The sequence below is a fragment of the Pseudorca crassidens genome, chromosome X, assembly GCF_039906515.1.
Source record: "Pseudorca crassidens isolate mPseCra1 chromosome X, mPseCra1.hap1, whole genome shotgun sequence".
NCBI lineage: Eukaryota > Metazoa > Chordata > Mammalia > Artiodactyla > Delphinidae > Pseudorca > Pseudorca crassidens.
Window position 1 is genome coordinate 130066787 of NC_090317.1, and position 23021 is coordinate 130089807.

Consider the following 23021-nt stretch of genomic DNA (forward strand, 5'->3'; position numbering starts at 1 on the left):
TGTTTAACTGGAGTTCGCTTGGTCAGGCTGAACAGGATAAAACCTGCTTCTCTGGGCCTGGCTGGGCTAAGAGGCGCTCAAATAAATACGGTCACAGTCGGACACGACTGCTGTTGCCATTATGGGTTTCCATTCAAATGGTAGAAATAAAAAACAAAAATGTTTCTCCTGGTGTATTTTTTTCGACCTTTCTTTTTCCTTTTTTCTTACAGTTTTTTGTTGGTTGTCTCCAGGACAGATGGATGGATGGATAGATAGAATCATGAATGTAGTTAATTTTCACATTAGTCGTCTATTAGGGATGTGGTTTTGATTACCCTCAGTATAAGAAACTTTAAAAACACAGAGAAGAATATAGAAATAGATAATGCTGCCTGTGGGTTCCTTGAGAGGCAGCAAGATACACCCTCCCTGTTTCTGCTGTCTGACCCGTGGATAAGGATAATTACATCACCTGCCTCTGTCATAGAGAGAATGAACTAAGAGATGTTTCTAAAGCAGTGAGCGTGTTCCAGTCCTCTGAAGGCTGGGGGCAATTACTGCAGTTGTTAGGAAACAAAAAAGCCACTTTGAACCCGGAACTGCTCATCGCTCTTTCCTGGAGGCTCTCCTTATCTGCCTTGAGTACGTGTTTCTGAGAACAGACAGGCTTGCTAAGACGTCACGTGGAATCAAGGCCCTTCTGATAAGCCAGCGGTGTCATCTGAAGTAGCCCCTGTGCCAGGGAGACCGCGCAGTGACTCTGCCCTGGGGACAAGAGACTCGGCATGCAGGGCCCTGGGCACCCCTCCTGTGAATCTGGGAAGGAGACGGAAGGGACCCAGATGCCCGGGCACGTCTGCTGTGGACACCACCACCCCTAACAGGTCCTGGAGGCAAGGGGTAGGCCAGAGGATTCAGCCACACCCAAAAATCAGGAGGGGAAGAAGAGCGGGAGACAGAGGGAGAGGGAGGGAGCAAGGAGAGAAGGGAGAGTCAGGGGAACCACGGACCGAAACCTCCCGCCCTGGCCGGGCCCGAGAGTAGCCACTGGCATGAGTTCTCTTAGAACAGGAGGTCCTGGTAAGGAACACGGAATTGACAAGTTACCACCAACTGGAAGAATTTGGGAAGGGTCAAAAGGAGAGAGGAGTCCACAGGTCCTACCAACCTCCCGGAATCCTTCTCGGGGAATCCACCTTGGCTGACCGATGCGCGCACCATCAGGAAGGACCCTGAGTCAGAACGATTGGCCAGAGACAACCCAGAAACTAACCCCATCACCATAAAACCCGAGACCGCGAGCCACGTGGCAGAGCAGTTCTCCTGGGTCCCCTCACCCTCCTGCTCTCCAGCCGGGCGCCCCTTCCCAATAGAGTCTCCGGCTTTGTCAGCACGTGTGTCTCCTCGGACGATTCATTTCTGAATGTTAGACAAGAGCTCACTCTCAGGCCCTGGAAGGGTCCCCTTCCTGCAACAGGAGGAAGGAAAGAGGGAGGGCAAGAGAACTCAGTAGAGGCATCATGAGTCCTAGCGGTGAGCAGCGCTCCCGAGGGGCAGGTAGGGGGGAGCCTCAGGCCCCTCCCTCCGGTGTCCATGGTCATAGGGTCTGGGCGCCAGAGGGAATTCTGAAACAGCGTACGGTTCAACCATGCACCTCACTGCCCCCATGGCTGACCATGCAGCCTCGGTCCATACGTGTGATTTTGCACAGTGCTATCGACTTAGGTGCGAACGCTGTGTGTGTTAGCAAACATGTTTTCCCTTATCAGTGAATGCTACAAAGCTCATGCCGGAACCTGAACCTGCATTTTAAGAACCTGAACCTGCATTTTACTCCTTCTGTAGGACTTTAAGAACTCTGTCCATTTCCTGAAGGTTGGTTTAAAAGTTAAGTAATGAAAGCTGTACTTATATAATATTGTAAGTCAACTATGCTTCAATAAAAATGTTTAAAAAGCTGTAAATATGCTTCACGCTAATATGCACATTGCATCATGCTGAAATCAAATAAATCGATCTGGGGCATGGATGTCTTTCCACACTCTCCTCGCTAGACAGCTGGAGGACCCACAGGGACACACGACCATCCCCCATGGAGATCACTGGCCAGGATCCACACACACAATAAATGCTAGTAAGGCTTAACTGATTTCCTGTTTTCTACATAAAATCCTCACACGTCGAGGTTCTCACATGCCTGCACACCACCACGAAGTGTCCTTCATGCCCCAGGAGGGGAGGGTCAGTGGCCTAGACCTCTTGGGGACCTGGGTGAAATGCAGATGCTGATTTAGGAGGGCCGGGTGGCACCTGGGGGTCCGCATCTTTGGCAAGGTCCCAGATGGCGCTGATGCCGTGGGTCTGTGGACCACTTTTGCCGTCTACCACTGTGAGCACTAAACGGGGCTCCTCTCTTGAAGGCAGGTCCTCCAGGTGGTACTCTGACCGCAAAGGAGGTCAAGACTAATGACCTTCCCGCAAAATACTAACAGCATCCTGGAGGAAAACGCCACGAGAGGCAGATGCAGCCATCCACGTTAGGCCTCCCTTCTGGAGTTCCTGGGGCTTGGGGGAAACAGTTGGGAGGAGGGGACCACATCCCCTGGTCCCCACTCCCTTGCCAGCTACCTATGGAAGCCAGAGCTTTTGATTTCCCAGCATCATCAGGAAAGGTGTCCCCTTGGGTCCATCCTCACCCTGAATGTGATGCAGAAGCCTATCTCCTTGGGCTGGAGGGTGCGGGCAAGGCTTGTGAGCCCCCCGTGGCTGGAGAAGAGCACAGACTGCAGGTACCTGTCCACAGACGGCTGCAGAGAGCACCAGGCCCGAGCCCAACCTACCCCCAATCTCCGCTGGATGGGACTCGCACCTCACAGATATGAAAACGAGGATGGGGTAGAGGCAGATTATGGATGGCGGCTACAGCAGACTGGCCACCAGACAGACAGACCCTAGCTCCTTGAGGAGCTGAGAGACCGTGGCAAGTGATTGTCGCTTACTTATCTGGTGTCTATAAGGAAAGTGTTAATTAGCAGCACACTTAACTGTGTCTTAAAAGCGAGAAAGGACACATTTTCTAAGTAGCGATGAGCATGCTGTTGTCAGGAAGATGCTGTCAAAATGAATCGGTGAAATGTTTTAGCTTTACAAGGAGTATGTTCTTTTTTTTTTTTAAATCCTTCTTGAATCCAGGACAGAGAGCTCTTGAATTGGGTCATGAATTCTTGGAGTCAAGGGACATGGGGAAGGTGACTGCATACACAGGGCAGAACCTCTGAGCTATCACCCTGCTTTCCTGGTCCATTAGGCTACTGGGATTCCATATACATATGAGTCCATATACATGTGTGCATGTGCGTATGTACAAACAGAAATAAAGATAGATGGACAGACAGATAGATAGAGGAATGGATAGATGGATGGATGGATAGATGGATGCATAGACAGAAGAATGGATAGATAGATAAGACAGACAGACAGGAGGTGCTTGCTACTGGCATCTTGTGGGTAGAGGCAAGGGAGGTTGCTAAATATACTGCAATGCACAGAAACACCCCTTCTCCCCACCCCCCAATGAAAATTATTGCATTATTTTGGTAGGGCTTCCATAATAAAGTACCACAGGCTGGATGGCTTAAGCAACAGACATTTATTCCCTCCCTGTCCTGGAGGCTGGAAGTCCAAGATCTAGGTGTCTGCAGAACTGCTTCCTCCTGAGGCCTCTCTCCTGGGCGTGCAGACGGCCATCTCCTCCCTGTGTCCTCAAGTGGTCGTCCCTGTGTGTGTGTCTGTGTCCTGATCTCCTCTTCTTATAAGAACACCAATCCTATCAGGGCCCACCCTAATGACCTCATTTTACCTTCATCCCCTCTTTAAAGATCTCCAAATACAGTCCCATTCTGAGGTCCTGGTGTCTGGCTCGGGCTTCAGCACTGAATTTTGGAGGACACGATTCAGCCCATAACGACCTTCCTGCCCCCAATATATATAATGCCAAGGGGGAAAACCCTGAACTAAAGGTACATGGGCGAGTGACTTCTGTAGGTTCTAAAACCTCAGTTCAACACTTATCTCTTTGCATCCCTTCCTATGTGCTAAGGCTGTGTGGTCACCTGCAAACTCTCCTTGGCGAGCCTGCTGTTTCGCCCTAAAGGCCACCTGTGGTGCCACGCCTGGGAGAGAACATCGGCCCACGTGGACCCTGAGGCCAGAGGTCTGCAGGATGACCTGCATTTCCGGTCCTCACAGGCACGTCCACATGGCTGTTAACAGGAACGTCTGCTTCAGTCACCAGCCCAACCACAAAGTCACCTTGCTTTAAATGCCAGGCGAGGCGGGCTCACGCCTGTCACCCTTTCTCTACCTTATTGAGGCCGTGGGCTCGATCATATTCTAACTGCACCTTACCGCAGGTGGCAGCTGAGGAAGGCTGGCAAAGGGTCCCCATGAGCCTGTGGCTGAAAGGCTCCTGTGATGCAGGGCTTTCAGCGCGAAAGTGGTAAAGTTGTAGGAATGCCAGGACAGCCGGGTCACTCGACATAGGACAGAAGTAAGTAAAAGACCTGGTTATCAATTTTTTAAAGAACAAAATAAAAGATAATATTCTACGATGGACTAAATGTCTGTGTCCCCCTAAAATTCATAGCTTGAAGCCCCAACCCCCAATGAGACGGTATTTGGAATCTTTGGGAGTTTACTTCTTTTTTTTTTTTTCAAATTTATTTTTAATTGAAGTACAGTTGATTTACAATGCCGTGTTAATTTCTGCTGTACAGCAAAGTGACTCAGTTATACATCTATACATTCTTTTTCATATTCTTTTCCATTATGGTTTACCAGAGGATATTGAATATAGTTCCCTGTGCTATACATTAGGGCCATGGGAGTTTACTTCTGATATCAATTCCAATTCCAGAGTTTTCTGACCCCAGGAAGCAATTCTCCAACACCAGTGGTGTGTGCTACAGTTCAGCTCAACTCTGACCTATCTACCCGGAGATAGCTTCAGATCCCACAGGGTAAGGGCTCCATCCCACAAAGTCGCCTCCCTCCACTGAACACCTCCCCCTGCCCACACGCCTTAAGACATCAATCAAAAGTCCAGGTTGTCACCTGTGCACGTGACCAACCAGTTTTAGATAAGAGGTTCCTACAACCGGCTCCTCAGGTTTGATTAATTTGCTGCAGTGGCTCACAGAACTCAGGGAAACACCTTACTTTCCTGTTTACTGCTTTATTATAAAAGGACATGACTCCGGAACAGCCAGTTGGAAGAGATGCACAGGGCAGGTATGGGGAAGGGGCACGGAGCTTCCATGCCGTCTTTAGGGCATAACCCTCCCAGCACCTCCACGGGTTCACCCACCCAGAAGCTCCAAACCCGGGGCTTTTATGGAGGCGTCATTACCTGGGCATATTGATTATATCATTGGCCATGTACGATAGATTCAACCTCCAGACTCTCTCCCCTCCTCAGAGTTGGGGGTGAAACTGAACCTTCCAACCCTCTAATCAGACAACTGGTTCCCCTGGCAATATGTCCTCACACTTAGGGGCTTTGCAAAAGTCACCTCCTTAACATAACAAAAGACACCTTGATCTCTTTCCTCACTTAGGAAATTCCAAAGGTTTTAGGAGCTGCCTGAAATGGAACAAAGACCAAACATGTATTTCTTATAACTCACAGGGCAGTAATTAGGTTTAGATGAGGTCATGACGGTGGAGCCCCCATGGTAAGTATAATGTCCTTATAAGAATAGACACCAGGGCTTCCCTGGTGGCGCAGTGGTTGAGAATCTGCCTGCTAATGCAGGGGACACGGGTTCGAGCCCTGGTCTGGGAGGATCCCACATGCCGCAGAGCGACTAGGCCCATGAGCCACAACCACTGAGCCTGCGCGTCTGGAGCCTGTGCTCTGCAACAAGAGAGGCCGTGACAGTGAGAGTCCCGCGCACCGCGATGAAGAGTGGCCCCCACTTGCCACAACTAGAGAAAGCCCTCGCACAGAAACGAAGACCCAACACAGCCAAAAATAAATAAATAAATAAATAAATAAATAAACTCCTACCCCCAACATCTTCTTTAAAAAAAAAAAAGAATAGACACCAGACGTCCACCCCCATCTTCCTACCCCATCTGAGGACACAGAGAGAAGGCAGTCATCCAGGAACCAAGAAGCAGTCTTTCCTCAGGAACTGAAGTCTGCCGGTCCCCTGATCTCAGACTTCCAGCTTCCAGAACAGTGAGAACTAAACGTCTGTTGTTTAAGCAGCCCGGTCGATACCTTGTTAGAGCAGCCCACGCTGCCTAACACAATTTCTTAGTTAAGTGTCTCTCACCACCAACAAGGAATTTTACAAGTCTCTGAAACTGACAGACAACTACCCTTAGCACTTACCTAAGAGGTCATGAGTGCTTAAGTTTTTATTATTGTGTGCTGTTTAGAGTTTGATCTTATTAAATAGAAAGAATATATATGTTTATGTATATTTACACTTTATATATGCATATACCTTATGTATGGATGGATATACTTTCTGTATATTTATATCCATCCATACATAAGGAATACAAGTAAATATACATATCTAAAATATATATTATATATATAACAGGTATGCCATTGTATGGATATATAAAGAGTGTCAAAGTTTCACTCAAGACACCAGTACTTTGATGTCTGTCCCCCGTCCCCTGCACCTTAAAATTTCAAGCTGTTCCCATGTGAGTACTGCAGCTCAAGGAAAGTTCAGCATGGAACCCTTGCAACTGGAGAAGGCGTCCTGGCATCTCCAAGCTCACCGCAAAGCCCAACTGGTCCTGCCACCAGCAGCCCCAAATGTTCCTCGGGTCTTGAATCAACACAGCCCTTTGAGACTCAGGTCAAGCGCTGTGGGGCTTTGCAAGTGTAACCTGCAAGACAGGCATCAGTCGTGAATTTCACACATCCTAGGACCAGGGTAGACGGAGCTAGGGAAGGAAATCAGGGCTGCTGAGCGCAAACTGCAGGCCTGGGACTGCTTCCAAAGATAACCTGGGCTCTAAGCAGCTTTCGAAATGCAGCACACAAAGCAAACACATAGACGGAAGAACCAAGACAGCAAAATAAGGAAGCTGAAATGAGTCAGGACTGTACAGAGAGTGGCATATATACGTATGTGTATATATATGTTTTCTTTTACAATAAATGGCATGTGTAAGTTTACACATTGTGTGGGAAAGGATCGTCTTTTTATTTGTGCCATCAGACATGAGCTTTCGACACCATCGTATTACAGTTTACTGGATTGTCTGGGTTGCATTTTAAAGTCGTCAGGAAAAGTAAGCTATCGTGCCACAGGGAAAAGACAATTTTGCAAAAATAAAATGTAATTCATGGAAAGAAAGCCATCCTCCCTCTTTGTAGAAGTTCTGTGTGTATCCATCTCTGGCTGTTAGGAGAATTATGAACAGCTAAACAGGACCTAGTGACCTGTGTAGAAACGACTTTAATAGAACACATTTTCATTTTTTTTTAATCTACCTTGTGACAAAGAAGCATTATTCAGTTTTCTTGTTGTTGTTGTTGTTTTGAAGCGAAAGGCATCTTCCATCGTGTACAAGAGATGTTTCTGAAGAGTGCGGAAAATAATACTTAAAAAAAAATCACCTGAGCCATGTTTTCACGCCTTGTGGGAGAAGTTCCCCAATGCATCTCTTCCACAACTGCCATGAGATTTTGTCAGCTTAGCCGCTGTGAAGGGAGAACCCACTGCCAGCACCTTGGTTCCTGGAAGTGAACAAACTGGATTGTCCACCCAGATATGCCCAGTGTTGCAGCCACGGCACCAGGGCAAGGGGGACGCTCTCCAAGGATGTCTGTACCAGGACATGTGATGCCTTCATCACCTGTATCTATGTGTTTGCTTATTTTTGCAGCAAATCTTTAGGAAGCTTCAAAACCCAGGCAACTCCCTAAGCTCCTTCTAAGAAGCCAACTTTTTCTAACATGGAGATCTCCTGCATTATCCCTGCTGTTTCCAATCCTTCACCCTGGCGTTGGAGGCTTTTTTTTTCCCCTTTAAAAAAATACTCCTTTTAGGGGGCGGAGTCACAATGGCGGACTGGACCAGGAGGACGCAGAATTCGCGTCTCCGCGCAACTAGGGCACCTACCAGGCACCGGCGGGGGGCCGCGGACACCTAAGGGGACGGCAGGAACCCCCAGCGACTGGGTAGGACGTGGGGGGTGAGGAGAAGTGAGGGGGGAAGAGAAGTGAAGGCGGGAGGGGACTGGCGCCCTGAGGGGTGGCTGGGGGAGGTGAAGGGATCCCTTGCCCGAAGGGGGAAATTGGGGAATCACTGGGAGGGCAGAGGATCAGAAGGGAGTGTGGCCAGGTTTCCCCTGCCCACTTGGGCCCCCAGGAACATGCTGAGATCCCGGGCCTGATGCTCTGCCCACCTAGGCCCCCTCCAGCCACGAGGGTCCTGAGGGAGAGGGAGGGAGGGAAGGGGGAGCAAAAGTAAAGGCCGGCCCTCAGGGACCGGCACCCCCTGAGGGGCGGCTGGGGGAGTGGAGGAGTTCCTACAAAGAAGGAACCAAAGTTCCTTCTTTGTTTAGGGGTCCAGCGGGGATGGGGGAGACCCTGGGGGAGGGGGGGCGCAGAGGAACGGAAGGGAATGCAGCCAGCACTGTCCCTGTCCACTTGGGCACCGGGAAGCCTGTTGGGCTACTGGGCCTAGTCCTCTGCCCTGGGAGCCTCCCTCCTGCCACTCAGAGCCCAAGCCCCGCCCCTGCACCCCACCCAGGGCCCCACCTCTACACTCGGAGACCCCCCTCCGAGACCCCCTCCAACGTGCCGGACCTAACCCGACCTACACACACCCACCCAGGGCCGGACCCTGAAACTCCCGAACTCCACTCCAGAGGCCCTCCTTTCCACGTGCTGCCTCTCCCCTTCCGCGCAGGTCCTGAGCAGAGGCCCCGCCGCACCCTGAACTCCACCCCTGCCTAAGTTCCACCCCTGCCTCAACTCTGCCCCCATAGCCAAGGCTTTTGGGGTTTTTTTGCTTTTTTCCTCTTTTAGATTGGGGTTTCGTTTTACTTTGTTGATTCATTGTTGTTGATTCATTTATATTTTTATTTTTTCTAATAAATCTTTTCCTTTTTAAATTTTTTTTAAATTAATTAATTAATTTTGTTTTGTCTGCATTGGGTCTTCATTGCTGTGTGCGGGCTTTCTCTAGTTGGGGTGAGTGGGGGCTACTCTTCGTCGCAGTGCACGGGCTTCTCATTGCTGTGCCTTCTCTTGTTGCAGAGCATGGGTTCTAGGTGCGCAGGCTTCAGTAGTTCTGGCACGTGGGCTCAGTAGTTGTGGCTCGCGGGCTCTAGAGTACAGGCTCAGCAGTTGTTGCACACAGGCTTAGTTGCTCCACAGCATGTGGGATCTTCCTGGACCAGGGCTTGAACCCTTGTCCCCTGCATTGGCAGTCGGATGCTTAACCACTGCACCACCAGGGAAGTCCAAAATCTTTTATTTTTATAATTTTATTTTATTCTTTATACTTTGTTATTGTTCTGCTCCTTTTGGCTTGTCCCCCCCACCCCCCGTTTTTTTTTCTTTTTTCTATTGAGGTTTTGTTTTTTACTGCTGCAAATGTTTCAATTATATTTTTATTTTTCCTAATATATTTTTTATCTTTCTAATTTTATTTTGTATTTTGTTCTTTGTTATTGTACTGCTCCTTTTTCTCTTTTTACTTTTTTTTTTTTTTTTTTGTGACACGGTGCAGCTTGCGGGATCTTGGTTCCCAGGATGGAGGTTGGGCCTGAGCTCCTGTGGTGGGAGCTCCAAGTCCAAACCACTGGACTAATAAAGAACCTGAGACCCCAGGGAATATCAGTCAGAGTGAGGCCTCCTGGATGTCCTCATCTTGGCACCATGACCCGGCTCTATCCAGCTGCCTGCAAACTCCAGTGCTGGATACCTCAGACCAAACAACCAGTAAGACAGGAATACAGCCCCACACATCAAAAAAAACCAAAAACCAAAAACGAAACTACAAAAGAATATGTTACAGGCAAAGGAGTAAGGTAAAAACCTACAAAACCAAATAAATGAAGACAAAATAAGCAACCTACCTGAAAAAGAATTCGGAATAATGATAGTGAAGATGATCCCAAATCTCGGAAACAGAATGGAGAAAATACAAGAAACTTTTAACAAGTATCTAGAAGAACTAAAGAGCAGACAAACAGTGATGAACAACACAAAAACTGAAATTAAAAATACTCTAGAGGGAATCCATAGCAGAATTACTGAGGCAGAAGAGCAGATAAGTGAGCTGGAAGATAAAACGGTGGGAATAACTGCCAGGGAGCAGAATAAAGAAAAAAGAGTGAACAGAATTGAGGACAGCCTCAGAGACCTCCGGGAAAACATCAAACGCACCAACATTCGAAGTATACAGGGGTCCCAGAAGAAGAGAAAAAAGAAAGGGACTGAGAAAATATTTGAAGAGATTATAGTTGAAAACTTCCCTAATATGGGAAAGGAAATAGTTAATCAAGTCCAGGAAGCACAGAGAGTCCCATCAGGATAAATCCAAGGAGAAATACGCCAAGACATATTAATCAAACTGTCAACAATTAAATACAAAGAAAACATATTAAAAGCAGCAAGGGAAAAGCAACAAATAACATACAAGGGAATCCCCATAAGGTAAACAGCTGATCTTTCAGGAGAAACTCTGCAAGCCAGAAGGCAGTAGCAGGACATATTTAAAGTGATGAAAGGGAAACACCTACAACAAAGATTACTGTACCCAGCAAGGATCTCATTCAGATTCGATGGAGAAATCAAAAGCTTTACCAACAAGCAAAAGCTACAAGAATTCAGCACCACCAAACCAGCTCTACAACAAATACTAAAAGAACTTCTCTAAGTGGGAAACACAAGAGAAGAAAAAGACACACAAAAACAAACCCAAATCAATTAAGAAAACGGTAATAGGAACATACATATCGATAATCACCTTGAATGTAAATGGATTAAATGCTCCAATCAAAAAACACAGACTAGGGGCTTCCCTGGTGGTGCAGTGGTTAAGAGTCTGTCTGCCAATGCAGGGGACACAGGTTCGAGCCCTGATCCGGGAGGATCCCACATGCCGCAGAGCAACTGGGCCCGTGCGCCACAACTACTGAGCCCGCGTGCCACAGCTACTGAAGCCCACGCGCCTAGAGCCTGTGCACCGCACCAAGAGAAGCCACCGCAATGAGAAGCCCGCACACTGCAATGAAGAGTAGCCCCCGCTCGCTGCAACTAGAGAAAGCCCGCATGCAGCAACAAAGACCCAACACAGCCAAAAATAAATAATAAATTTAAAAAAACACAGACTGGCTGAATGGATACAAAAACAAGACCCTTATATATGCTGTCTACAAGACACCCACTTCAGACCTAGGGACATATACAGACTGAAAGTGAGGGGATGGAAAAAGATATTCCATGCAAATGGAAATCACAAGAAAGCTGGCATAGCAATACTCATATCAGATAAAACAGACTTTAAAATAAAGACTGTTACAAGAGGTAAGCAAGGACACTACATAATGATCACGGGATCAATCCAACAAGAAAACATAACAATTGTAAATATTTATACACCCAACATAGGAGCACCTCAATACATAAGGCAAATGCTAACAGCTGTAAAAGGAGAAATCGAGAGTAACACAATAATATTGGGGGACTTTAACACCCCACTTACACCAATGGACAGATCATCCAGACAGAAAATAAATAAGGCAACACAAGCTTTAAATGACACAATAGACCAGATAGACTTAATTGATATTTCTAGGACATTCCACCTGAAAGTGGAAGAACACAATTTTTTCTCAAGTGCACAAGGAACGTTCTCCAGGATAGATCACATCTTGGGTCACAAATCAAGCCTTGGAAAATTTAAGAAAACTGAAATCGTATCAAGCAACTTTTCTGACCACAAAGCTCTGAGGCTAGAAATTAATTACTGGGGGGAAAAAAACAGTGAAACACACAAATACATGAAGGCTAAACAGTGCACTGCTAAATAATGAAGAGATCACTGAAGAAATCAAAGAATAAATCAGAAAATACCTAGAAAAAAGTGACAACAGAAACATGACGATCCAAAACCTACAGGATGCAGCAAAAGCATTTCTAAGAGAGAAATTCATAAAATTCATGCTCACCTCAAGAAACAAGAAAAATCTCAAATAAACAATCTAACCTTATACCTGAAGCAACTAGAAAAAGAAGAACAAAGAAAACCCAAAGTTAACAGAAGGAAAGAAATCATAAAGATCAGATCAGAAATAAATGAAAAAGAAATGAAGGAAACAACAGCAAAGATCAATCAAAACTAAAAGCTGGTTCTCTGTGAAGATAAACAAAATTGATCAACCTTTAGCCAGACTCATCAAGAAAAAAAGGAAGAGGACTCAAATTAGTAAAATTAGAAATTAAAAAGGAGAGATTACAACTGACACCGCAGAAATACAAAAGATCGTAAGAGACTACTACAAGCAACTATATGCAAATAAATTGGAAAACCTGGAAGAAATGGAAGAATTCTTAGAAGAGTACAACCTTCCAAGATTGAACCAGGAAGAATTAGAAAATATAGGCAGAGCAATTACAGGTAATGAAGTGGAAACTGTAATTTAAAATCTTCCAACAAACAAAAGTCCAGGACCAGATGGCTTCACAGGCAAATTCTATCAAACATTTACAGAAGAGTTAACACCTGTCCTTCTCAAACTCTTCTAAAAAACTGTGGAGGGAGGAATACTCCCAAACTTGTTCTACGACACCACCATCACCCTGATACCAAAACCAGACAAAGACATCACAAAAAAAGGAAATTATAGACCAATATCACTGATGAACACAAATGCACAAATCCTCAACAAAATACTAGTAAACAGAATCCAAAAACACATTAAAAGGATCATACACAATGATCAAGAGGGATTTATCCCAGGGATGCAAGGATTCTTCAGTATACGCAAAACAATCAATGTGATATACCATATAAACAAATTGAAGAATAAAATCCATACGATTATCTCAATAGATGCTGAAAAAGCTTTTGACAAAATCCAACACCCATTTATGATAAAAACTCTCCAGAAAGTGGGCATAAGGGAATCTACCTCAATATAATAAAAGCCATATATGACAAACTCACAGCAAACATCATTCTCAATGGTGAAACAATGAAGGAAGTTCTTCTAAGATCAGGAACAAGACAAGGATGTCCACTCTCACCACTCTTATTCAATACAGTATTGGAAGTCCTAGCTGCAGCAATCAGAGAAGAAAAAGAAATAAAAGGAATACAGATTGGAAAAGAAGAAGTAAAACTGTCACTGCTTGCAGATGACATGATACTATACATAGAAAATCCTAAAGATGCTACCAGAAAACTACTAGAGCTAATCAGTGAATTTGGTAAGGTTGCAGGATACAAAATTAATGCACAGAAATCTGTTGCATTCCTACACACTAACAATGAAAGATCAGAAAGAGAGATTAAGGAAACAATCCCATTTACCATCACAACAAAAAGAATAAAATACCTAGGAGTAAACGTACCTAAGGAGGCAAAAGACCTGTACTCAGAAAACTATAAGATACTGATGAAACAAATCAAAGATGATACAAACAGGTGGAAAGATATACCATGTTCTTGGATCGGAAGAATCACTATTGTGAAAATGACTATACAAACTACAGCAATCTACAGATTCAGTGCAATCCCTATCAAATTACCAATGGCATTTTTCACAGAACTAGAACAAAAAATTTCACAATTTGTATGGAAACACAAAAGACCCCGAATAACCAAAGCAATCTTGAGAAAGAAAAACGGAGCTGGAGGAATCAGGCTCCCTGATTCCAGACTATACTACAAACCTACAGTAATCAACACAGTACAGTAGTGGCACAAACACAGAAATATAGATCAACGAACAGGATAGAAAGCCCAGAGGTAAACCCACGCACATATGGTCACCTTATATTTGATAAAGGAGGCAAGAATATACAATCGAGAAAAGAAGGCCTCTTCAATAAGTGGTGCTGGGAAAACAGGACAGGTACATGTAAAAGAATGAAATTAGAACACTCCCTAACACCATACACAAAAATAAACTCCAAATGGATTAAAGACCTAAATGTAAGGCCAGACACTATCAAACTCTTAGAGGAAAACATAGGCAGAACACTCTATGACATAAATCACAGCAAGATCCTTTGTGACCCACCTCCTAGAGTAAGGGAAATAAAAACAAAAATAAACAAATGGGACCTAATGAAACGTAAAAGCTTTTGCACAGCAAAGGAAACCATAAGACCAAAAGACAACCCTCAGAATGGGAGAAAATATTTGCAAATGAAGCAACTGACAAAGGATTAATCTCCAAATTATACAAGCAACTCATGCAGCTCAACATCACAAAAACAAACAGTGCAATCCAAAAATGGGTGGAAGACATAAATAGACATTTCTCCAAAGAAGACATACAGATGGCCAACAAATACATGAAAAGATGCTCAACATCACTAATCATTAGAGAAATGCAAATCAAAACCACAATGAGGTATCATCTCACACTGGTCAGAATGGCCATCATCAAAAAATCTACAAACAATAAATGCTGAAGAGGGTGTGGAGAAAAGGGAACCCTCCTGCACTGTTGGTGGGAGTGTAAATTGATACAGCCACTGTGGAGAACAGTAGGGAGGTTCTTTAAAAAACTAAAAATAGAACTACCATATGACCCAGCAATCCCACTACTGGGCCTATACCCTGAGAAAACCATAATTCAAAAAGAGTCACATACCACAATGTTCATGGCAGCACTATTTACCATAGCCAGGACACTGAAGCAACGTAATTGTCCACCAACAGATGAATGGATAAAGAAGATGTGGTACATATATACAATGGAATATTACTCAGCCATAAAAAGAAACGAAATTGAGTTATTTGTAGAGACATGGATGGATCTAGAGTCTGTCATACAGAGTGAAGTAAGTCAGAAAGAGAAGAACAAATACTGTATCTTAATGCATATATATGCGATTTAAAAAAGCAGTACTGATGAATAAAAAAGTGGCAGGGCAGGAATAAAGATGCAGACGTAGAAAGCAGACTTGAGAGCATGGGGCAGTGGAAGGGGAAGCTGGGATGAAGTGAGAGAGCAGCATTGACATATTATGGGGAAGGATGCACACCTCTGTGACTGTATTAAAAGTCATTAAAATGTACACTCTTACATGGCTGATTTGTGTGGTATGTGAATTATATCTTAATCAATTTGTCAGAAAAAAAACCTGCACAAAATAAATAAATAAATAAAAACGCTCCTTTTATCTAAGCAATGAACAGATGCAACATTGTTACCATGGGAGAGAAAAAGAACTCTCTCCTTTGTGTGTCCATTTGTTTCCAAAAATGGAAAGAAACTGAGAGGAAGAATTCTAAAGGTTCCAGTAGGTGAGCATGGACACACAGTATGTGCTCGATGTTTGTGGAACAAATCTTTTGCAGGTTGAATGGTGTCCCCCTCAAAAATGAAAAAAAATAGTGTAGGAGTCCTAACCCATAGTACCTCAGAGTGTGACCTTACTTGAAGACAGGGTCTTGACATATGTAATGAACTTAGAATGTAGTCATGAGTCTGGGTGGCAATCCTATATGACTAATGTCCTTATAAAAAGGGGAGATTTAGACACAGAAATAGATGCATAGAGAAAACACAATATGATGAGATAGAGGAATAAGGCCACTGTGTGCAAGCCAAGCAGAGAGGCCTGGAACCAATCCTTTCCTCAAAAGGCGTTAACCCTGCTGACCCCCGATCTTGGACTTCTGGCTTGAGGCAATACCTTCCTGTTGTTGAGACTACCCGGTCTGTGGTGCTTTGATACAGGAGCCTAGCACATTTGGGTCACAGTCCCTCCACTAACTGGATGATGAACTGCCTTCTCTTAGATCCAGGGTCCTCAATGGGAAATCATGATTGGAGTAAAAACAGGGAATGTGTCTCACAGCGACAGCTCTAAAAAGACATAAATGAATTGAGCATATACTATTTGCCAGTTCCAACAGCTTGACCTGCCTTGCGTCATTTAACACCCCGGTTTTACACACGAGGAAACGAAGGCACAGAGGTTTACTGCTTATTGTTGATACATTTGCTGAACTCAGGTGCCTCCGAGTGCAGTTTACGCACTTCACCAGAAACACAACGCTCAGATTTTAAAGTCTCTGAAACGTTCTTATTTCTGCTTCTTGAAAGATCCTATCTTTATGCTTAAACATGCATATGCAATGCCAACTAACACTAAATAGAAACGGGGGTGTGGGAAAGTATTCCTGAGAGTGGTCGAAAAAAAAGAATGCTTTGCAGGTTGCCTTCAGAAAGTTTGGGGGAAAAAAAGAAAACACATAGCAATCCAAGACAGATGAGACATAAAGGCAAAAACGGCAAGGCATTTTAAAACGTCTTATTATTTCGGCCCTTTCCTATCAGACTTCGGCGGGGGGTTGCTCTGGGAGAATGGACCAGCCAGGGATGCTCGGGGGATACAGGCGCAAAGGATGGGGAGTCGCGCGCCACTGCGCGTGCGCCCTACGAGGCACGCAGGGAGCCGGGCGGGCAAAACTGAAACGGAAACCTGCCAGGCATCCAGGGACGGGCGCTCCGGGCGGGGACGAAGCCACCGGGGACCCCGTAACTAAGGCCACCTGGCTACCCATTTACTTGGTGGCTCTCAAGGATGCCAACCTGAGCATCTATGCACGCTTTCCATCAACCCCATGCGCCGTCGTCCCTCCACGCCCTCCCTCCTTCCTCATGCCCTTTCCAAATTCGAGCCAGGCATTGGCACCCAGATTAGGAACTCGGCTCTGCCCGGCCCTTTGACTCAGCATCCCAGCCCGTTTACCGGTATGAAGTGAGCGTGGGCGGGGGGGGGGGGTGGTGGTGGTGGTGGTGGAGGATGCGGGCAAACTTGTCGCGCCCGCGCGTACCACGGCGGCGGCGACAGCTGGGGTGACCGTCCTCGGCGCGCGTGCGCAGAACATGCCGGCGAGGCCCAGAGCGCGCGGGAGCGGCTCCAGTCGCGTATTCCAGGAGCCTCGGAAGGAGGCCAGCCGCAGGCGAGCGCCGGGCGGCGGAGGCTCAGGGCGCGCGATTTTTGAGAGACCGCGCTGGGACGCTTAAGGCGCGCGTGCGCAGAGCAGCTCGGGGCTCACGGGGCTTGCCCGAACGCGCATGCGCGAGAGCGTCCCGGGGGGCGCGGGCGCGAGGAGGCCAGGGGCCGCGCGTGCGCAGCACGGCTCGGGGCGCGCGGGGGAGGCCCGGAGCGCGTGTGCGCGCGCCTCTTCCCCGCCCCCACTCGGCCGAGACGGCGGCACAATGGCGGCGCCCTTGCCCCCGCTGCGTCCCGTCACCCACCTGCTTTTTGACCTGGACGGCCTCCTTCTGGGTGAGTAGCCTGCGGCCGCCTCCCGCGAGGGCTGTCTGGGAGGACACGGGCGGGGGGCACAGGCTCTCAGGGGCGTGAGCCGCGGCGGGGCGGTGTGCGGGGTCCCCAGGCTGGCGGGCGGCGGGGGTGCGGGGCCCACGTCAGGCCGGCCGCGCTCGTGGCTGAGGCGTCGACGGCGCCCGGGGCACTTACTTCCGGCGGCCGCGCCGCGCGTGGGGACGGAGTGCGTGGGGGGCGGCGCGTGAGGGCGCGGTGCTAGGGGACCACCGCGCGGGCGGGAGGTTGGCGTTGGGCCTTGGGGGCCGCGGGCGCTGCGCGCGCAGCCGGGCCTCCATTTCCCTGTCTGCACCCCGGCTTCTAGGATCACTGCAGGCTTGCCCAGAGGTGCACGCACCTTGCTCGTAGCATCCTACAGGGCAGCGTCCTCTACCCGCCGATTTGGGGGCCTCTGCCGGCGTCTGGAGGCGTTTGGGGCAGCCTAGCTGGAGGGTGGGAGTTTGCTGGCGTCCAGAGGGTAGCGGCTGGGATGCGGCGGAACCTCTCGCAGTGCACAGGACGGCTCCACGCCACCGTGACTGCTCCACACCCAAGTATCTGTAGCGCGGAGGCGGCGGCGGAGTCCTGCTCAGCGGTCTGGCTGGTCCGAGTGACTCCCAGCAGGGACATCACCGGGGAGCAGCAGTTTTGCAGTGCAGAGCCCGAGTCCCCACCCTACAGCTGCCCAATCAGAATCTACATTTTCACCCAAGTGCCGGGGAGTTAGAGGTGCACACCCGTGCTGTGGCTTTGAGCGGTTAACAATCTTGTGTGCGCCGAACAGCCCCGTAGTCGATGGTGGTAGGCGTGAACTTACCCACCGAGGCAAATTCAAGTAGAATTCGTAGAAAACGCTGCGTTTATAACTCAACAGAGAACTGCTCTGAGCTCTGCCTTACAGCTTGGGCGTATGTTTCATGACACTACCCGGTGTTACAGGGTTAGGAAACGTGTTCTGACCTCATTGTCTCCGGAGGGCTTCATAGGACTTTAAAAATGTCTGCATGCTTTACGTAAGGCTACTAACCTGGTGGAGGTGTGCATACATCAGTGCTGCCTCTCATAAAATCCTGCAAGGTGGGAGGAGATGTTTGCCCTGACTAATTAAAAACAAAATCGGCACCACTCAGAGAGGTAAAGTGACTTGCCCAAGGTCACACAGCTAATAAGGAACAGAACTGAGAAATGATTCCAGATCGATCTGATTCTAAATATAAGTGATGTTGTGCTCATTTTACAGGGGAGTGTGACCTTGCCCCCATGATCATTTGGCTCACTGGTTCAGTAGTAATGGCACTGATTTTTTATTTTAAAGGTACACAAAAAACAGTCTTATTTTTATGGACCCAGAGATACAAACGAATGCATTCCTAAGGGGTAAAATAAATTCCCATAGAGGTAACTAATTGGGTAGAACAGTGTATGCAGCTACTAAATCTGAAATGACTCAATTTCAAAAAGCATCTGGGATTCGTAAGTACAGTTTGTAGATGTGAGTTTTCCTGCTTAGATGGTCAAGTTAAATTGTCAAATAAATTCCTTATCCTCTAATGAAAAGTCCAGAGAACATGTTTTGTGAGTCTTATGAATTTTAATACAAACTGAGGTGTCCCATTAAAATTAAATTTATTAGACTTCTAACTGAGCCTTATGCTTCATCCCCACTCAAGATACACATATACCTGTTCCCTGGAGCCATGAATGTGACTTATGTGGTGGTGCTTGCAGGGGTAGTTATCAACCAGGGTCTCCTCTTTGCTAGTTAAGGCAAGTTTAAAGTTTATCAAGCATTGGTCTGGCACTGTTACCCAATCCTCTGAACTGGTCAGAGAAACAAGAATTAGTGGCCTTTGGGAGGATAAGACCTAGCTCCTCTTTCCCCCTTCGTTTTCTGCCCTTTACCTCATTCCACCCTGACTCTTGGAGGCGGTGGTAAGGCCTTGCAGAACTTTATCAGAAATGCACCTTTGCTTATTCTTTTTTTTTTTTTTAACAAAATGTCTGGTATAAAACACCACTTTCCAGAATGTGCTACTTTACCTCATTTAATCTACTTGATTATACCTGTTGTAATTCTTAAGCGCCTGACTTCAGTTGTCTGTTGTTTGCATAACAACGTATCATCAGTTTATTATGAGGTGTTTTTCGGTGGGCCTGCTTTTCAGAATTGTGAATCCATTTCCGCAGGAAGTTCTGTTTGTTAATGTAGCTGCAATCTTGTATTCTCAGGGAACTGAAACTGGAAACAAAGAGTTGCATGGGGAAGCTTGTTTAACCAGAGGAGAATGAGGAAGTCAATGGAGATATTTGCAGAAATGTTGACCAGAAACCCAGGGTTACTTTCTAGTGCTTTTGAAATGTTCGATGCTGTTTTCCTTTCGATCTTTGGAATCTGTTTTTGTTGACAGAGGTAGCAATTAGCTGTGAGCTAGATAGTAATTTTGGCCCTCAAATGCCATTTAGAGACCGAGGCCAAGGGGACTGAGGTCATTCATGAACAAGGATCAGATGTTGAAGGAAGAAGATACAAGTTTGAAATACTATGTCAGCTCCTGAATAGGGAAGATTATCTAGTTCATTAAATAGCTGAAGTTAGGAGTACAAGAGGTAGGACCATTCTCTTTAAGAGGCAAGAAAGTTGGTGGTCCAGAGTCCTGCTATCTGATAGGAGTAGCACCATGTAAGATTTTGTTATAGCAACATTAAAGAAGCAAAAAGACACAGAGGAAATTAACTTGAATGGTACTTTTTTCCTATCCTGACACATCCAAAATATTGTTACTCAACACATGATCAGTAAAAAAAAATAGTTGAGATAGTTTACATTCCCTTTCGTTACCTAGCCTTTGAAATTTGTGTGTATCTTACACTCACAGGGCATCTCAGCTCAAACTAGCCAGGTTTCATGGGTTCACTTGCCACGTTTGGCCAGTGCCTACCGTATGGGACAACCCAGGTACAGAGCCTTAGGAAGCAACTCACTGATGTCTGCTGTTGATAACGGGGCCAGATGGAGGGTGGATGTTAAGAATATTCAGAATTAGGAATATGTAAAATGTGGTATACCTAAAATATGCTTTCTAGGAGTCTGTTACAGTAATTAAATCCTTAAAGAATCAGCCAGGAAAAATAAAAAGCTTATTTTCAAATGTTTAAAAAATAAGCAGAAAAATAATACGATAGATCTGTGAGGGGAAATACGACTCTTTGCAGTGTCGATTATAATTGACCACGTCTCCATAAACACACAGAGGTGGCAGGATTGTAATGGGTGACACCTGGCTTCTACTTCACCTTCACGTAGACGAATAGATCCCCTGTCCTGTACCTGTTTGTACTCCTACAGCTTCCTGCTTGCCAAATGGTAATCATAGCACTTGAGACCGTATGGAAGTGCCCGTTTCTCCGTCCGGGGGCCCAGGGTACAGTGTGAACGCTGGGTGGAGGCGGGACCTTTGTGCTGCTCCTGGGGCTCAGGGATCCATTGTTGACCGAAGCAGCTCGCAGCCCTGCCCAGTCTGCTCGGAATCCGCTGTCACCCGTCGTCCTCTGGCTCACCTCACCTATGCTGGTTTCTGTAGACGCTGGGACCTCCACAAAGCTGATGACAAACACAGGATCTCTCTGTACAGCTGTAGCACACGCCCTAGATGAATTTTCGGAAGAGCTTTCGTACATTGTATTTGACCCTGTGTAACACGTATGAGGTTTAAAAGTGGAGATGATGAGCTTTTCGGCGTCCATTGGTTCCTATCCTGTAATGTGACTCAGTCCAGACATTCCCAAAGAGTCTCAGGAAGGTAGAGCAGAATAAACGCTCGTTCGGGATGGCCGGTGTGAGGGTACTGTCTGCCCTTGGGGCTCCCAGAGACACCCTCACCCCGTCCCTGGCTTGTTGTGTGCCTTGCAGTCTCCGCACGGATGTCAGGGGACCTGTGCTACGGCACGTTCCCCTTCTCTCTGCCCTGCCCCCAACCCCCGGAACTAAGGGCACACGCTTGCGTTTGATGTCACCTTACCAGGTGACATTTAGGTCCCTTCTACATTTGCACAGGAGGTGGTGGAAATTCGGAGGCCAGTCTGAGGCCTTGCGGCTGAGCAGAGCTCACACAGAAAGGGGCCCTGACTTGTACTTTCTCAGTTTGGAGTAAGACGCTGGCAGGGGCAGGCGAAGGTACCCACGGACTATGTTGAATGTCAGGAAATTCATCAGGAATAAGAAAGCACTCGAGGGGGGACCGAGGTGGGTAAACTCAGTCCCGTTGGCCGTGCTTCCTAGTAGACCTGAGCCGCGTCAGCCTTTCCCGTGTTCCTGCGGTTAGCGGTTCTTATGCACCACAGATGCTCCCGTTTCTAGATTAACAGGAAGGTGAGATCAAAATTGCATAATTCTGCAGGTCGACGGGAGTTTGGTCCAGCTGGTAACACCACTAAGGTATTCAGCAGGTTTCTGTCAGTGCAGGTGTAGATTGCCCGTTCCTTGCTTCCTCCTAGCTTCCTCGTCCCCCTCGTTGTGTGCTTTTATTTAGAATCTTAGCTGTGCAAACTTTTTTTTTTCCTCTCTCGAACTATTTTTCCTTTCTTCTCCTTGGGAAGCTGTGTGGGGGGGATTCTTTGTTCACTTTTGTCTTTCTGATTATTCTCTGCTTTCTCTGATTCTGTTCCTTTATTTTTTCTTTCATTTTTTAAGCGACTATAATTTATCCATTACACTGTGTTATTTTTCAGGGGTAGACGGAGATTTAATGCAATGTAAAAGAGCAAGGGAGATGATGCGCCCAAGAAACGTCCACCAAAAGCACTCATTACACAGGTGCCCAGGTGACTTTTCACAGCTTTGTTTGAGATGTTTGAAAAGTGATGGATACATAGCCTGTAGCTGGAAGGTGCAGTAGTGTTATAGCAGAATGGCTTACGTTAGAAGATAAAGCTCTCACTGTCAGGTATATGTGAATACTGGTGACTCATAATTCCGGCATTTCATATATTAAAAGCTTCATTTAATTGTGTTAAAATGGGGGAGGGCAATGCTGGTCTGTGGTTTAAAATTGCCTTTGGTGTGTCTAAGGAGAATTTTCTTGAAAACAATAATTGTGACACACATGCATTTCTGCTCAAGAAATGTCTTCCCCCTTTGGCTTTGCTGAGGTGGACTGCCATCCTAACACCTCTCAACGTGCGTTTTGAGTGTTTGGCAGGTACATGCCCACCTTCCTTCAAGGTGCGGCTCCCACACATCCTTCGCTCTGCTGCCTGCGGTCAGTAGCTTAGTGTCTGTGCAGAGAGGGGCGCACACCTGGGGTGAGGATGGTCTGCTCCACGCCCTTGCCTGGAGGGCAGTTCCATCAGCATGGCTCCCGGCACTGGGCTGGCCAGTTGATGTCCCCTGACTCTCCTCTCTAGGCCTAGACATCAGGGACGGATCCAGAGGCAAACCAGAGTCTGCTCGACTCCCAGTCTGCTCACTGCCCATTCTGTA

The 23021-nt window shown here is 46.8% G+C and overlaps 2 protein-coding genes across 5 annotated transcripts in view; one reads left to right on the top strand and one right to left on the bottom strand.

The window, feature by feature from the left end:
• The window catches only part of LOC137217388 (steryl-sulfatase-like), a 184765-nt gene extending 166584 nt beyond the window's left edge, over window positions 1–18181 (bottom strand). Inside the window, exon 1 of one of the 3 annotated variants that reach the window (XM_067724154.1) lies at window positions 17901–18181. In XM_067724154.1, coding sequence (XP_067580255.1) covers window positions 17901–17914 — 14 coding nt within the window. In that variant the 5' untranslated portion in view covers window positions 17915–18181. The remainder of the gene's footprint in view (window positions 1–17900) is intronic. The other 2 variants (XM_067724156.1, XM_067724158.1) reach the window with 2 other exon arrangements.
• LOC137217390 (pseudouridine-5'-phosphatase-like) overlaps window positions 17278–23021 on the top strand; it is a 129240-nt gene continuing 123496 nt past the window's right edge. For both annotated transcript variants that reach the window (XM_067724160.1, XM_067724159.1), the window contains exon 1: window positions 17278–17506. In XM_067724160.1, the coding sequence (XP_067580261.1) occupies window positions 17293–17506 (214 nt within the window). In that variant the 5' untranslated portion in view covers window positions 17278–17292. The remainder of the gene's footprint in view (window positions 17507–23021) is intronic.